The sequence below is a fragment of the Ceratosolen solmsi genome, unplaced genomic scaffold (genome assembly GCF_000503995.2).
Source record: "Ceratosolen solmsi marchali unplaced genomic scaffold, CerSol_1.0 scaffold30, whole genome shotgun sequence".
In the NCBI taxonomy this organism is placed as follows: domain Eukaryota; kingdom Metazoa; phylum Arthropoda; class Insecta; order Hymenoptera; family Agaonidae; genus Ceratosolen; species Ceratosolen solmsi.
In genome coordinates this window covers 8,618,246-8,637,127 of record NW_011948421.1, presented here as the reverse complement: position 1 = coordinate 8,637,127, position 18,882 = coordinate 8,618,246, and the positions used below count along the sequence as shown (strand labels likewise).

The window sequence follows — 18,882 nt, the reverse complement described above, 5'->3', positions numbered from 1 at the left end:
CCTACAATATTTATATCGTCTTCACATAGTAATGTCGTTTAGAATTCTCTAAATTTCTTAAGCATTGTTTTTCTTGAAGTTCTCGAAACTTCTAGAGTATTAGTTTTGCGCCTCATTATTCCAGCAGAGCTTCACTGACTTAATTGCTAGCTAAGTAGAAGCTCATTGTAAATTATTCAGTCAAACATTTAACAGTCATTAAGCTACGCTATTCAGCCAGTGCTTTCTCTCATACACCAATCACTCAGTTACACTCATGCAATGAATCAATTCCAAGGATACACATTTTAATCATCAAGCGTGCTACAACTTACAAGCAGTCAAGGGTGCTGCTGCATTACGAGAAACTATAGGGGTACAAAAAGCATATTCTCAAGGTATTTCTTTATAATCATTTAGGCTAGACATCCTATATAGGATTGTGCGCATATCACTGCTAATTCTGACAGATTAGCAGAAGCCACATTATTGTATCCACTTCCTATATAGCGTGTGTGCATATATGCACTTCAACGGCACACGTCCTACATAGGCATATGGGCATAATTCTGCTAATCTTTACAACATGAGCAAAGACCAAAGCCACCCTCATTGTATATATTTGAGGCCACACGTCCTACATAGGCGTGCGTGCATATATACTCTTCAAGGCACACATGCTAGACAGAATTGTGAACTTATCTCTGCTAGTCCTTACATAGTCATAAGCACTAGCAGAGGCCACGACATTGTCACTATCAAGGAGAAACTTCATCATTGAGACAAGACAGAGTTTACACTCTTTTGTAAGAAGTTAATCCTGCTTATAATTAATGTAACTGTTAATAAACCATATGTTAACAAAGTTTGCACATACTGCACATTTCTACAACCCTTCCAGTTGACTCCCACCTAAGCATTTGCTAGGGCGTGCGGCAAATTATTAAAGCTATCGAAACGTTGGCAGTTCGAGCCAGTAAATAATACCAATTTCGAAAAATATGCTATGAAAATAATTATAAAATCAAAAAATTATGTCATGAAAAAAATTTAGATTTAGTTTTTATAATTTTTTAAAAATGTATAATTAATATAAACTCAAATAACATTAAAATCAACGATTGAAGTAAAATGAAAGTTTACAATTTTCATTTTAAGACAATATACAACAAACATTTAGAAATTTACCAGTTTACTTACATTGGATAAAACGCTGAAATGCATGTCTAAAGTGTATGTTTAACAAACTAAAATAATATAATAAAAAATTATATTTTTCAATTTAATAATTATACTAAATATAATAATCGAGAGATATTTTAAATATTTATGTTTATAATTAATATATTTATATAATAGAATATATATAAATAAATACAATATTTTATACGAATAAATCATTAGAAGTGTTAGTCTGCATTTAATAATAAATATATATTAATTAATAGTATTAATAATGTATAATACTGTATATAATTAAACTATAAATGTGGATAATTTTATTTTTGAATGATTAAAATTTTCGTTAGCTGAGCTAGTTAGTCGTATCTTCATGCATGTCTATTGTTTTAAAGGTTGGTTTTTCGATATCTAAAAATGGCGACTCATTTAATAAATCTTAATTTTACTCTTCTTAGAAACACAAATAACAACGGATATTTGAGGGTATTATTATAATATATTATTATAATATTACTATAATACTATAAAATTACAATTTATTTAATTACTTAAATCACAAATGATTTTTAATAACAGTTTCTTCATTATGTAATACGTAGCCAACAATTTATATTATATCTATTATAAATTTATTTATAATATTGTTTAATTTCTCTTTATTTGTGCACAAGTTATAGTTCTTATAATTTTTTTTTATAATCCAATGTTCCATTTTTTTAATCTATATAGATATTTTTATCTTCTTATTTTTTATCAAATTATATATATAAATTTGTTTCATTGTAGTTTTTCAAACAATGGAGATCAACAGCAACACGTTGTCTCAATGAAGCGCTTATTAATCAACCACCAACTGAAATTACTACATTAGATAATGGAATGAGAATAGCTAGTGAAAATAGTGGTGCAGCGACTGCAACTATAGGTCTATGGATTGATGCTGGAAGTCGATACGAAAATGATGAAAATAATGGTGTAGCCCATTTTATGGAACACATGGCTTTTAAGGTATTCTATTTATCATGCTTTTATTTTCATTTTAATATCTTAAATATGTTGATTAATTTAATATCCATCTAAAAAAAGGTTTCTATTAAATTAATTAAAATTTAAAAATTTAAATATTATGAATGATTAAATAGAAATAAAAGAAAAATATATTTTATATTTAAATGTGGAAAATATTTACTAAGTATTATAATTTTTTTATTTCGCTCTTTTAAAACTATTCAAATTATTGAATTAATTTTCAGTATATTGAGTTTTAAATGTTTATATATCATAATTGTACAGATATGTAAAACAGTGCAGATTTTGAATATTTAATTAATTTACGGATTTGCCACTCTAAAAAATTTGTATAACTGTGGATATATTAATTATATGAACTTATAAATGTTATTAGTAAAAAATATTTTTATTGTAATAATTTTTTACAATTGAATCGTAAAATAATATTTGAAGCAGTAAATTTCTTTTATAATTTGATTAATATTTAACATTATATTAATAAGAAAAAATTAAAATCATAATATTAACAATTTTGTTTATAAAATGAAATATCTTAGCTTAAATATTTTAGTATAATAAATACAGTTGATTATACAATATCCATGAATAAATAGCAAAATTGTACATTTTTTTGTAGCTATAGTCGTATTAGATTATTTATTTACAAGCTTTAAGTAAAATATTTCAGAAATTAATTTTCTTCATAATATTTTATAATAACAATCAACAGATCCCATTTTTAAAATTCAACAATATTCATCCATAATATGAATTTATTAGCATGAACAAAATCAATTATAAATTTATTTTATAATAATATCTTTTAATAATAATAAATAATATTATTTGAATATCTTATATTTAAAAATAATGTATCTATAATTAGGTTATTAATCCAATATTAAGTTATATTTGTATATTACATTTTATTTCAGTTTTATTAGTCATTTTGTTCGTAATTTTATTTTTATTTTTATTTTCTATATAATCATTAGACACTTTCCTTTTAATTTTATCTTGGATTTTCAAAAATCTAAATTTGTTATATTATTTTCATTAAATATGTATAAGTATAGCAGTTTATATTTTTGAACGAATAACATATTCTGAGAACTTTAAATGTAACTTATGCTATCAATATTTTAATGTTCACTTTTGAAAATCAATACTAAAAGTTACTTCTGATTAAATTTAAAAATTTTTTTTAGAGATGGCTTTATGAATATGAAAAAATGTGAACTAGGCGTCATTCGCACTGGACTAATTACGCTGTTTCTACCGTATTTTGCCTATTTTTATTTATCTTTTTACACTAATGTTCTCCCTTTTTCTCTCATTCCCCAAACTAGGCAGTCTAATAAATAAATTAATTTACAATGTACAGATTAATTTATGAAACCGAAATCTGTTATCCATTTGGAAATTTTAGAATATTTTTTATAAATATCTGTTTTATAAAAGCAATATCAATTTTTGTTAAAACTCCAAACACAAATAGATTTTTTAATAATGAAGTTTTTAGTATCGTACAGTAACTACTAATGATTAAAATATCTATGTAAGTAATTTCTGTATATTTGGATTTTTTTAATAACTGCTCGGCATGGAAATTTTATAAAGATTATAAACCAGCAAATTTTATTTTTGCAAAGTCTTCTGTAATTTTTTTAAATAGACTATCAAATTATATGTATATACTCAATATTGTGTGTTTTATAAATACAATACAATTACTTCTACACAATAATTCAATTTAAATTAATTAAAGAAAATATAAATTATTTCATTTTTTAATTAAAATAATTGTTTATGTATCTACAGTTCAATGCATAATAGTAAATCTATCACATAGATGAATAATATATATTTAATATTAGTCTGTTCTTTCCTGAAACTCGATTCGGTTTGCCTTTTTCAATTTACTTCAATTAATTATTGATTTAATAAAATAGTTCAATTATTAAACATAAATAATTAAACTATTTCATCTAGTTTTGTTTGGCAGTATAATTAATTACAAAAGTTCAATGTATTGAATATTTAATCATAGTAAAAACATTTATTGAAAGATATATTTTTTTAAATTACTATCATAATTATTTAGTTGTAAAATGCTATCAGTTCTTTAGTATATTCATGAAAATAATATAAACCAATGAATTTTTGCAACTGTTTATAAATATATAGGAATATATTATATACCAGCAATAATGAATACAAAATAGTCTGAAAATCTATTGTTTGTTTTTTATAATTTAATTCGCTAAAAAGTGTAGTAAAAAATATATTAAATTGTTCAAACTGATCTAAATATTAAAACAATAAAAACACTCCATTATACCTATATATACAATAGAACCTTTAGTACTTTCGAGCTTTCCATAACGATAAATTTCCCGCAATTTTAAAGAATAAATTTTGTATGCAATCACTAATTGTTTATCTTACCTAATATTTCAAAAAATAATTTCTGTAAAAAATATTAAAAAACAATAATATATATCAGAAATATTTTTCTAATATAAATCATGTTTTCAAATCAATTCAATAATATCCATATGCTTTTTTATAACGTTTAGACAGATGACAACACATCATATGAGCGGTTCGATGAATAAAACGAAGTAATCTTATATCACAATCCTTAAAACTGTTTTATAATTTATTATTATTATTGTTGTTATTGTTGTTATTGTTATAACTATTATTAACTCTTCGATTTCTATACAACAATATTATTGTTCATTGTTCGACTAAAACTATCGATGTATTACTGTAAGATATAATCTTTTATTATTATTATTGCTATAAATTCCTTGTTATCGTTATAATAGATTTAGTCATAAGTATTTAAAATTCTAAGTAATATTAGTTGCAAATGTAGTTCACTAATGAATAAAATACTTGATTTTATTTCATTAAATATTTGTTTATTACCCAAAGCAAATTTTGTTTAAGCAAAGATTGCAATACCTATTAAAAAGTAACTTATGTAAATCAATCCAGCACTTGGAATTATTAAGCATGTTTTATGTATATGAAGGTACTCAGAATTTTTATGAACAATTATATGATTCTAAACATATACGTTATAATTTTAATTTTAATATTTTTTCGATGGTACAATACAATTGTATATAACATTGTTAATTACTATTTTATATGGTTCGACAGTTTATGATTACACATTAAGCGTTTTCATTTAGTTTGTAGTTTTTATGAAAGGCATGTAGTAAAATAAAACAATTATTATCAAGACATGAACAAAATTGTTTTTATACGATACAAATAATGCCAGAATATTATCTCATAAATGTTCCAATATTTTAATAGTACAATAAAAACAATTTATTACATAACATTAGGGTTATACGTATGTATATTTGATTTATCATGCAATTTTTAGTAATTGTAATTGATTTTAAGAAATAACATTGTAACAATTTTGTTAAAATTATTTGTTAATAATTAACATTTATTACAATATTTATTACATAAAACGTACTATTTTATAAATATGATAAAAAATTAAACATGCTATTTGTAAATTCTGAGGCAAAAATGTAAAAAATTTTTCATTTGTTGATATGTAAGTTTTAAAACGTAAATTTAATTGTTATAATTTCGAGTTTTTATGGAATTCCAATTTTGCAAATCCCAGATTAATTGAATGTATAATATTAGTTTAATATTAAATAATATAATTAAATGGAGAGTATTAAATAATTGTCACGCGATTTTTATTATTTTATATATAATTGTTCAGAAAAAATTTTTAATCAAAAATTTATTGTGTGAAATAAGATTAACAATCTTTAAATCGTAATTATTTTAGTATATAATTGAATATTTCCGTAATTTTTTATATCATTTATCATATTAATTTATTCGCAATATTAAAATCGATTTTTTAAATACAGAATATATAGTAAATAAAAATTGTAATACATCAACTAATTTTTTTTTAAATATACTAATGGAAATTACAGCTTTTTGTAAACAAATAGTTATTTATTTTTAAAAATATTGATCTTCAATAAATTAATTTTTATAGAATTTCAAATAATACTCTTAAAATTAATGATATCGTAAATTGAAATGAATGTAGTTTCTTTATTTTATTTAAATTGAAAAAAGATGAGCAATTAAAGTATCGTTATTTCATATACGCTGTTCGAAAATGAAGCAGTTAAAGGCGGAATACAAAAGTGGGAGAGGTGTAAACACCTGAACACTTACTTATAAACATAATTCAGCGAAGTCTGGAAATTTCCCTACGCTAAATACTCAAACATTAGACACGAATCCGACTAGCAATGCCGATGAACTCTCACGGATAGATTCTAGTGACGTCACCATAATGATCGGCATAGCAACAACCACCGATGCGCTACCGACGTCGCAAGCTCCTACGTAAATATTTAAGAGCGGCCCTTTGACGCGCTACGCACTGTATTTTTAACATCCAGTCAGTCACCACACATCTGGCTTTCAGTATTGTTCTCTACGATAAATTCAGTTTAGTGCTCAGTGTAATTCTATATTTAGTATTATTATTGAGTAGTGCATCTTACATCAGTGTCACTTGCACCACCAGCGAACTGCAATTCAAATCGCAAACAATCAAGAGGTCAAGAAAGAAGTCATACCACTACAATAGAATAATTCTCAATCTCAATAGAAGTAATTAACAACGCTACAATATTATAATTCATAAGCAGAAAACTAATAATCGAACTCATATATATTACATTATACTTTTCACCCCTTCCCTTGGTCCCTTCTTTCTTCCTAAATCGCTATGGCGAGAGATTAATCCACTGAACTATTAAATTGGCGGTGGGAGCCATAAATTAAAACGTTAAAATTCGAACATTTAGTCCTTCGAGCCGGATTATCTCATCGCCAGAGAGCAGATTCAAGGAAGTAAGCCAGAACACGCATAGCGGCGGTTCCTCACGTGCAGCGGCGACCTACAATCATCGGGTCTGCCAGATACAGAGCTTCAAAAATAAATATGACAAACAACCTTCACTGTCTTGTCCTTTTACATACTTATTTATATTGAAGTGAGAAAAACAGTACATCAACACAACACGTAGTATCACTTTCCGAACCACTAACCGCTCAATTATATACGGGAGATCCGAGATTCCCCCTCCAACAGTTCAGAACAAATTCAGAACAGTCACAATGGATGCCAAGGGCACTAAGACACCCAAGGACACCAAATCAACGAGAGCTAAAACTTTTCACAGCGCCACATCCCCACAGATAAATACTGAATTTTCTATGAACGTAAAAACACAGTTTAAGCGCATTAATTTATTGCAGACCCTCGCTGAACGATATGCCACACTTGCACCCACTGTTACATTAGAGGAACTCTCCAACTCCGAATCAATAGCAAAGAAAATCCACACGACCTTTGCTAAAGAAAATGCGTACTTGGAAATCATCTGGCCAGCGAATGAAAAGGACCACGGGTACATTTCATCAGATGCCTTCACAAGAGAAAGCGTTCAATACACCAACACTCGAGGCATAAACAGCTCGCTGCGCCAGCAACTCATGGTCGGATGCACCGAGCTCCCGGCCACCGCACCTTCATTCAAACCCACCGCAAGTCATTTATTAACGATTAAACTCCCACGTTTTTCCGGAAAACAAGAAGATTGGGATGTATTTAGCGACCTCTTCACTGCGCTCGTCATTAATAAGGACATCACTAATGTGGAGAATTTGCATTACCTCTATACTTCATTGGACGAGTCAACATTGCCATTAGTCACGGGGCTCCCACTAACCAACGAATCACTGTTACCAGTATGGGAGCTACTCAATCAGCAATACAAGAATCAACGCCTCTCAATGTGCTCGGCCTTTCTTAAACTATTGCCTCCAGTAAAACCGATAAAGAGTAACACGGACACGTTAGATGAACTGGCCAAAAGATCAGAAGAAGCACTCAAACACCTCCTTTCATTCAATGTGCTATCAGACCTATGGAATTACTTAATGGTACATCAGATTACACTCTACTTCGACCGCGCCACCGTGGATCTATGGGAAACTTCACTAAGGACTTCCACCACCTATCCGCGATTAGAGAAATTAAGGACATCCCTCACAACCAGGGTGAGGTTTCTGCGACAAGGTGAAGGGGTGAGACAACCGGTCACCAGCTCACTGAAACCATCAACGATGCCTTCTTGATTGATATCATCGTCCTCAAAAAAAGGGAAGTCCTCCAGCTGTTACCAATTATCTCTAAAGAAACCCCTGTTAAAACCTTCCTCTGGCCGAGAGGAAGGGGGCTGTGTCTATTGCGACGGAAACCACTCAATTTAGCTCTGTGATCTAGTGCGGAGCAAATCCTATTCAGACGAAAAATTGTAACAGAAAGAGGAATCTGCATTAACTGCTTGAAACATCACGATGTCAGTCTTTGCGGTTCGAGCGCAAAATGCAAAAAATGTTGGAAAAACCATAGCATCACGCGTTTCTAAACGAACCTCATCGTCCATCTAACATGATGGTGCAATCAGCCATACGAACTGTTCATTACTTGCTACCGCCATTGCAGAATTGCGATCAAACAACATTATACGACGAGCTATCGTTCGTTGTCCGAAGCCTCGTTCGAGATTTACATATTCCAAAGAAGAACTCCAACATTCAAGTGTATGGAATTAAGGGAATTCCCATGACCAAAACGCAAGGTGTCGTGTCATTAACACTTTCATCCTCTATTGTTACCATACAGGCCCACATCCTCAAGTCACTGACCAAGGTGATACCTTCCTCTGAACCAGCGGTACATGATTGGCAACATCTGAAAAATATACCATTAGCAGACCCTCAGTACTTTGTACCTCGAGCTGTAGACATTATTCTGGGAGCCGATATGTATGGAAAAATAATCAAACCTCAAGTCATCACCGACTCTCCGCATGCATCTATGGCCCAATTGTCCATTTTTGGATGGCTTGTGCTCGGACCAGTAACCTCCAATCAATACTCAATGGTCACAGCATTTCATGTATCCTAGCATGATGATGAGAAAACACTGCATGAACTACTCACAAAATTTTGGGTCTTAGAGGAAATACACTCAAACGAAAAACCCAAGCTCACGCCAGAAGAGCAAGAGTGTGAGAAACACTACAAGAACAATTACTTTCGCACGTCGAATGGACAATACATAGTACGCATTCCACTCAATGCCCCTGCTATAGGTCTTGGGGACAAGTACGAAACCTCGCGTTGCATGTTACAGAGCCTGGTTAGAAAATTCTCAAAAACAGAAGGTTATCACCAACAATACCAACGATTCATGCTGGAATATAAGAATCTTGACCACATGTGACAAGCACCTTCACTTCTCAGTCATCAAGTTCAATACTATCTGCCACACCACGATGTACTCAAACCTGACAGCACCACCACCAAATTAAGAATGGTATTCAATGATTCCTGCAAGTGAACCTCTGTACTCTTTCTCAACGACATTATGCATACCGAACCCAACTTGAATCCCGACATTTTAGATGTGTTAATTTGGATCAGGAGACAACGATACCTATTTGCAACCGACATTACAAAAATGTATCAACAGATAACGAGTGCACCGAGGTGACTGGGATCTTCAAAGAATTTTTTGGATTGACGAAAAGGACCAAGAAGTGTCATATCAATTAACAACTATCACCTACGGCACAAGATCTACACCATTCCTCGCCGTTAGAACACTGCTCCACCTGGTGGACAATGAAGGAAGTAAGTAGCCCCTTGCGGTACTTTCCATACTACATGGGAGATACGTTGACAACATTTTTGGTAATACTGACACGCCAGAGCAGTTGGTCAGAGTCGCACTCCAATTGAAGGATCTCTGCATGACGTGCGGATTTCCATTTGCAAAATGGCATGAAAGATACAAGGACGTCATCACCGTAGTCAACGCCGATCATATTCACCCACAAGCAGTTTCATTCGACGATTGTGCGACTAAGATTCTTGGACTACAATGGTCTCCATAACACGATAAATTTTCATTCACGACAATACAGAATCCGAAACAAAACAGTAAATTCACGAAGCGCCTCATCCTATCTGAGGTTGCAAGGTTATTTGACCCACTGGGCTTTGTATCATCCGTTGTAATCAAAGCAAATATCTTCATGCAGGAGTTCTGGTTACACAAACTACAGTGGGATGAGAAACTCTACCTACTCAACTGTCATCCCAATGGACAATCATTAGAAAGGATCTTACCACATTGTCAAATATAATCATCCCACGTTGACTTAACACTACAGGCTCCTCTCGACAAGAATTGCATGGTTTTTCTAATGCATCTCAACGCGCAATTTCTGCCGCCATTTACATCTCGGTGCACGATTCACATAGCACCACAACCACACTGGTATGCTTAAAGACAAAGGTGGCTCCGTTAAAGAAAATCACCATACCAAGATTGGAACTCGCAACAGCACTATTACTTTCAAGGTTAACTCACTACGTAGTAACCACGCTACGGGTGGAAATACGTATATGGCATATACGGATATATACGGAAATGGCATACATCCGCCAACAGTATTGGATCATAGGCGGAAGGCACCCGATAAAAACTTATATCCCGCACTGCGGTGTGTGCGCACGACAAAGGGCAATTCGTGCGTAACAACTATTAGGACAACTACCAATCACAAGAGTGACACCAGCGAGACCATTACCTCACACTGACGTGGATTATGCTGGCCCTATGTCTTTGAAAACAAAAAGAGGTCGAGCTGCGAAAACATATAAGACCTAGATCTGCACCTTCGTCTGTTTTGTCACTTCAGCAGTTCACTTAGAATTACTTTCCGATTACACAACTGACGGCTTCATTTCCGCATACAGAAGATTCGTTGCTCGTCGAGGGATTCTAAGCACAACCCATTCTGATTGCGGTACTACCTTCATATGTACGGATGCTGCTCTAGAAAGGCAATTTATTCAAGGCACCCTCGAAGAGCAACAGATCGAAGGTATCATGGTGCAAGATAACACTAACTAGAAATTCAATCCACCCTCAGCGCCCCACATGGGGAGTAAGTGGGAAGCGGTAGTAAAATAAGTGCAACATCACCTCAGACGCACCATTGGAGACACCTTGCTCACCTTCGAGGAGCTCACTACTCTGCTTGCTCAAATCGAAGCCATCCTGAACTCCAGATCCTTAGAACCACTTAGCGACGATCCAGAAGATTTAATCGCACTCACTCCTGACCATTTCCTTATAGGAGGTCCGCTCATGGCTCTTCCTGAACCATCGGTCCAAGAAATACCCATGCCTAGACTATCTCGATGGCAATCCATCCAACGACGTGTCCAACAGTTTTGGTCACTCTGGTCAACTCACTACCTACATAAACAACAATCAATATCGAAATGCCATTACCCACAGAATGATATTAAGGAAGGGTCCTTGATACTCATTGCCGATGAGCATTTATCACCCAGCAAGTGGCCACTTGCTCGAGTAATAAAATTGCATCCCGGTAGTGACAGACTGACGAGAGTAGTTACACTGAAAACTGCTACTACCACTATGGTGAGGCCAGTTCATAAGCTTGTCGTACTCCCAATTCCTGAACCACAAATTTCATCATCAAAAAATTGATGATGGTGGGCGGAGCAGTTAAAGGCGGAATTCAAAAGTGGGAGAGGTGTAAACACCTGGACATTTACTTATAAACACAATTCAGCGAAGTCGGGAAATTTCCCTACGTTAAATACTCAAACATTAGACACGAATCCGACAAGCAATGCAGACGAACTCTCAAGGATAGATTCTAGTGACGTCACCATAATGATCGGCATAGCAACAACCACCGATGCGCTACCGACGTCGCAAGCTCCTACGTAAATATTTAAGAGTGGCCCTTTGACGCGCTACGCACTGTATTTTTAACATCCAGTCAGTCACCACACATCTGGCTTTCAGTATTGTTCTCTACGATAAATTCAGTTTAGTGCTCAGTGTAATTCTATATTTAGTATTATTATTGAGTAGTGCATCTTACATCAGTGTCACTTGCACCACCAGCGAACTGCAATTCAAATCGCAAACAATCAAGAGGTCAAGAAAGAAGTCATACCACTACAATAGAATAATTCTCAATCTCAATAGAAGTAACTAACAACGCTACAATATTATAATTCATAAGCAGAAAACTAATAATCGAACTCATATATATTACATTATACTTTTCACCCCTTCCCTTGGTCCCGTCTTTCTTCCTAAATCGCTATGGCGAGATATTAATCCACTGAACTATTGAATTAGCAGTTCGAGCCATAAATTAAAACGTTAGAATTCGAACATGCGGCATCGCAAATATTCATAAAAATTCTGAAAAATGATAAATTTTATATTTAACAACTATCAATTTCTAAAATATATTAATTTTACTTAAAAATATCAATATATAACAATATTCTATTATAAATTATAATAATATTTTTCTTGTTTTACATTAAATAATAAATATTAAATATAAATTTCTTTTTTATAATATATATACGATTTACATATGATAATCCATGAAATAATATAATTTCACAGAATAAAAATTAAATAATATCGTATATAAAATTTATATTATATATAAGATATTAGTTTATTTATTATTAAGTATTTTAGAAATACTAGTAAAAAAATTCATATATTTAATTAAAATGTAGAAATATTTCAATTTTTTCATAAGTTATATTTTCTTATTGTTCTATAATTCATAAAATCATTTATTTTTTAGGGAACAACTAAACGTTCACAAACTGATCTCGAACTAGAAATCGAAAACATGGGAGCACATTTAAATGCTTATACTAGTCGAGAACAAACAGTTTTTTATGCTAAGTGTTTGAAACAGGATGTTCCAAGGGCTGTAGAAATTCTCAGTGATATTATTCAAAATTCGAAATTAGGAGAAAGTGAAATAGAACGTGAACGAGGAGTTATTTTAAGAGAAATGCAAGAGGTAGAAACAAACTTGCAAGAAGTAGTTTTTGACCATTTGCATTCAATTGCATATCAAGGAACCCCACTTGGAAGGACAATTCTTGGACCAACTAAAAATATTAAATCTATTTCAAAAAGCGATCTTCTTTCTTATGTAAAACACAACTATGGCCCACCAAGGTAAATTTAAATCAATATTTTCTTATTTATCCTGTTAGATATTATTTATTCAAAAGATTGAAAATATTTATTAGCTCATCTACGTTATTTGGCTTAAATGTAAATACTTAAATCTATATATAATCAAACTTCTATGAAACAGGTTTATTAAAAAAAAAAAATATTCTCGAAATTATAAATTTAAGTGTATCTGAAAAAGTCGTTTTTAATTTAGCAAGCTGAACCTGAACAATAGAATATTTTATATTTTTATTTTTAGTATTTTAAATGATTCGTATATATTGCTAAATCGAATGAAATAAAAAATCTACCGATAAATACATATTTACTTAAAGGAATATTGTAAAATGCATACATGAAATTTTTATTAAGAATCAACCAAATACTTCAATAAAGAGAAGGAAGAGTTTGGCATGCGCCGGTGGAGAGAGAGATGTAGAACGAGAAAGAAATAGCAAACGTTCAGTTTGTAAAAATAGAAATATATTTTTATTTAACTAGATTTGTATTTGCTGGAGCTGGTGGTGTTTGTCATAATCAATTGGTTGAACTCGCTCAACAGCATTTTGGAAATATGAATGCTCCTCATTACAATGCGATCCCGGATGAAAAATTATCTTGCCGATATACGGGCTCAGAAATTCGCGTTCGCGATGACACAATGCCCCTTGCGCATATTGCCATCGCTGTTGAAGGTAGTCTTAAATTGTTAAACCTAAAAATTTAATAAATGCGAATGCACTTATTAATTATTGTGTATATTTGTAATAATTTTAATAAAATTGTCTAATTTTTCATTTTTTTTAATTCTTAATTATTTTATTATAAATATCTGCTTAGGTTTCTAAAAAACTGACATAAGAATTGTAATATATGACACATCCAATAATACCATTTTTTCTAAGTGTAAATTCATAATAACTTTGTAAATCACATAATAATTTTACTATTAAAATGTATAAGTTTATTATGATTACATATAAATTATTCTTAAGTTTTATATACTAGTTAAAAAATATTTTACCAAGAAATAATTGGTACCAAATAATCATTTTGTTAAAATTTGAAAAATCGTAAAATAAATTATGTGTAAATTATTTCAATAATTATTCATACGATAAAGATTTTATTTTTACATATATAGACTTAATTACACGGAATCAAAAAGTATTTAATAATTTTACCTAATAATAAAGTTTTATTACTATTATGTTACCATTTTTAACAATTATTCAAACACACATAACTATAAGCATAAATATAAACATATATATAATGAAACAATTTCATGATAGGTGCTGGTTGGCGGGATGCTGACAATATCCCTTTGATGGTTGCTAATACTTTGCTCGGTTCTTGGGATCGTAGCCAAGGTGGAGGTACTAATAATGCTACTAATTTGGCTAGAATCGCAGCATCCGGTGAACTTTGTCACAGTTATCAAAGTTTCAATACGTGTTATAAGGTGCTATTTTACTTCCTCAATAAAAAATTTATATTAAATTAAAAAAAAAAAAGTAATTAAACCGATATGATCGATGGGTATAATTTAGATCCATAAAAATAATTTAATTTTGAAGAAAATATAGGAATTAAAGCATATTATTATATATCCCTTCATTACATAACATCATTATAAAATATTAATAAAATTAAATTCTTAACAAGTTCTTTTTATATTTTATTCAATTCTAAATTTTTAAAATATGTTTAACATATTATATTCAATGTTATATTTGCTTTGACAATTAAATTACATTAGGATACTGGTCTGTGGGGCGTTTACTTCATATGTGAACCAATGCAGTGTGAAGATATGATTTGGAATATTCAACAACAATGGATTAAACTATGTACGTCAGTGACTGAAAAAGAAGTTAATAGGGCAAAAAATATTTTAAAAACAAATATGCTTTTACAATTGGATGGAACTACTGCTGTTTGTGAAGACATTGGTAGACAGATGTTATGCTATGATCGCAGAATTCCTCTTCATGAACTTGAAGCTAGAATAGAGGTAAATATTATATAATATTTTTAAATATTTCTATTTAAAATTAACTTTCAACCAAATCTAAGTAATTGCTGAAATTTAATGTTTTAAAGTTTAAGCTTAAAATAATCATCTCTAATCATATAAAAGAATCAAATGTATAAAATTAATGTAAATGTGATTTAGAGTCCAAATTAATTCACAAAATGAAATTATAAAGAAGAAAATTATAATAAAACAAATTGGAATTTTAATAATTTTAAATGTAATTAGAGTACACAAAAAAAATAATTTACAAAAGAAATTAACAAATTACATTTAAGATAAAGGTTAAATTCTTTATTTATTGAACTATCAAATGGTTAACAAAAAATTGAAACAATCTTTAACTAAATAATTCAGTTTTTATTGAAAATTATGATATGAATTTCAAGATAAGACAATAAAATTTTGTATATAAAATAGCATTCAATTAAATATAAATTACGCTAAAGATTAATTGTATGATAAACATAAAGTGCAATACGAAAAAAATATAAAAATAAAACTAGATTATAGAAAAAATAAGTAAAATAGAGAATTAATGGTCGCTGATTTAAAAAATCTGTAAAACTAGTCATTCTTTAATATTATTCACTAAATGAGAAATTAGTAAAAACTTAAGGATATAATAGCAAATATTAAAGAAAATAAACAATTTAAAAAAATTTGATAAAGAAAAAAATATATAAGTGTAAAGTACAAAACAATATTTTATTTGCAGAATGTCACGTCTCAATCCATTCATGATGTAGGTATGAAATATATTTATGATCAATGTCCAGTTATTGCTGCAGTTGGTCCAGTTGAAAATTTGACAGATTATAATCACATACGAAGTGCCATGTATTGGATTAGATTATAAAATCATGTATAAGTTAAATTTCTAGAATTATGGCCATTACTAAATTAAAAAAAAAACAGATTATAAAAATTAATTAAAGTAAAATCGTTAAAAAAATGAACCTGGGTTGAAAACATTTGTATTTAATTTTTTATAATATCAAGTAATATTCAATTTGAAAATTAATTAAACTTACTGTACTTTGTCATATATATACATATATAATGAATAAAAATATGAATTAAAATGAAGTCTTCATTTAATACTGACTAGAATATTAATAAGGTTAAGAAATCTATACTTAAATTTATTTTCCAACTCATCAGGTATATATGGTATCATTCATTTTTTTAATTTAATAAAATCAGAGAAAAAATAATTTTTTTACTATAAAGTTTTTGATGAATTGTAAGTTTGTAATGTTTTATTATATTTACAAAATAATGTAACTGATTTAAGTGTGAATAAATTTTCTGACTTTGAAAAATTTTTAGTTATTGAAATTTGTAATTATTAGATTATCTGACATTAATGCTTCCTGATACTGTAGTTTGTCTGGGTGATGCAAAATCCTTGCAGACTTTTGAAGTCATTTCAGCCAACGGTTCAAGTTCTTTATGATTTATTAATTCAAATTCCATAATAAAATAATAAAAATGCTTGTAACATGTATTAACATGAGCTTCCTATAAAAAATATATAATATATTTTTTCTTAATTTACCATATAATATAAAATATCTTACAGCCCCTATTTTAACTATTCGATCAAAATGATGGATGTAGACATGAACAAAGACTCGAAATAATCTAGTTAAAATTTTTCGACATAATGGTATAAATGTTTTTGGGAATGGTATATCTGTTTAGAAATACAAAGAGAATATATTTATTATCAAGTAAAAATAAATAAATAAAAGATATAAAAATTATACCTGTTGATACTGGAAAAAGATTTTCATTATTTATTTGTGTTTCAATCCAATCCATTAATAAAGATACATATTGTGGAGCTGACAGAGCTGTTGGCTTTCTATATTTTTCTCCATCTGCCCATAGGTATTCAAAGCGAGCACCACCACTCATTATTGGACACGTAGTTGAGTCGCAATATTCAGATATTGTGCCATAAATAAGATTAATTCTATTAAAAAAATCGACAACTAGAAATAATAAAAAGTAAATATATAACTAAGTAAATAAACAAAGACTATCATAACTTTAAAATATAAATTGATTTATTTCTTTTTTTTGATAAAAGTATTTAAATTATTTAAAATTAATACATAAAAAGTTATATAAATAAATAAAATTTTTTACAATATTATATTACAATAAAATCAATAGTTTTATAACAGTACGACAAGAATTAAAATAACTACAGGGAAATTGATATAAGCATTTATATAACTTTTTATAATTAATATCAAGTATTTAAACATATATAAATTTAATTTAAGTTTATTCTTATAATATAAAAACTTTATTATTTCAATAAATAAATTTTTACCATGAACAGCAATCCAATCACTTAAATCTTCTCCAGGTGGTAATTTAACTACTGCTCGTAAATTGATTCCAGAATTTAATGAAGCTTGTGCTTGTTTATATAAAGAATATCTCATAGTTCCATGAGTAAATTTTTTTTTAGGTCGAAAGGTCTTTAAGGTAAAAGTTACTGTTAATTAGTAAATTGAATCATTTGAATCATGAATAGTGTAAAAATAGTGTATGTAAATATCTATGCATAAATAAAACGGCATGTACAAATATAATTATACTTATGAAAATACATTCACAAGCGTAAGAGTTTCTTATATTAAATTGTAACAAATAATAAAATTACTCGTAAAGGTGGCACATAAATTAAAAATGCATTTCACAAAAAATACATACTTTTCCCTTTTGAAAAAATTCGACAAATCCACTAAGCGATGCCATTTTTCGTTGTTGTTTCCTAATAAAACTAAATTGTATATTTTATTTCATAACGTTTTTTAATTCTTAAATTAATCATATCTCCATTATATTCACAAAAAATATAAATTAAACAATGAATGTGGCTAGGCTTCAAAACTTATGACACATAAAGAAACAGATACGGCGCCTATTTTAAACATGACTAATTGAAAACTAAGCTTATGACTACGAGACAGGTGCTCACGATATTCTCAGGTATATAAAGACCCATATTAATGAGTATACATAGACTATTATAATATAAATATAACATCGTTATATTAATTCTATAAAAAAATATTGTTCTTATTTTTCGTGTACCTTATTATAATAAAAAATACTTCGATTAATATGTAGTGAATTACATTAATATTTAAATAGGTGAATTCATCTTTGTATTTAATCAAAATTTATTTAATTAAAATTATGTTTTTATAATTTTTATCTACTTTTTATCAACATATAAAAAGTTTGTTATTTATATTCTTTACTTCATTCGTTAGAAATTTGTATACGTTAGTAGTATGAGAATTAATTTTAAATTTTATTTTAAACTATTTTGCTAAAATAATATTAGTATTGATATTTTATAGAAATTTTATTATTATAATCGCTTCATGTTGGATTTTATTTAATTAACCGTCTTATCTACGAGCTGGATCTAATAAATATACCACGAAAG

General features: G+C 29.2%; 2 protein-coding genes across 3 annotated transcripts; one reads left to right on the top strand and one right to left on the bottom strand.

The window, feature by feature from the left end:
• Nucleotides 1-1,520: 1,520 nt before the first annotated feature.
• Nucleotides 1,521-16,302, top strand: UQCR-C1 (Ubiquinol-cytochrome c reductase core protein 1). Of its 2 annotated transcripts, none has more exons than XM_011498789.1 (7): nucleotides 1,521-1,553; nucleotides 1,948-2,169; nucleotides 12,981-13,366; nucleotides 13,868-14,061; nucleotides 14,662-14,831; nucleotides 15,129-15,383; nucleotides 16,123-16,302. In XM_011498789.1, the coding sequence occupies exons 1-7, from the start codon at nucleotides 1,536-1,538 to the stop codon at nucleotides 16,261-16,263; spliced, it is 1,386 nt and encodes a 461-aa protein (XP_011497091.1). In that variant the 5' UTR covers nucleotides 1,521-1,535; the 3' UTR covers nucleotides 16,264-16,302. The 2 variants fall into 2 exon arrangements, with proteins under 2 accessions (XP_011497091.1, XP_011497090.1); XM_011498788.1 differs by lacking the exon at nucleotides 1,521-1,553 and adding an exon at nucleotides 1,560-1,644.
• Nucleotides 16,289-17,908, bottom strand: Mob3 (MOB kinase activator 3; the record flags this gene model as incomplete). Its single annotated transcript, XM_011498969.1, has 5 exons — nucleotides 16,289-16,302; nucleotides 16,770-16,928; nucleotides 16,988-17,103; nucleotides 17,177-17,404; nucleotides 17,752-17,908. Coding segments are annotated over 5 exons (663 nt in total), but the record flags the coding sequence as incomplete, so codon positions are not given.
• Between the last annotated feature and the right edge of the window lie 974 nt (nucleotides 17,909-18,882).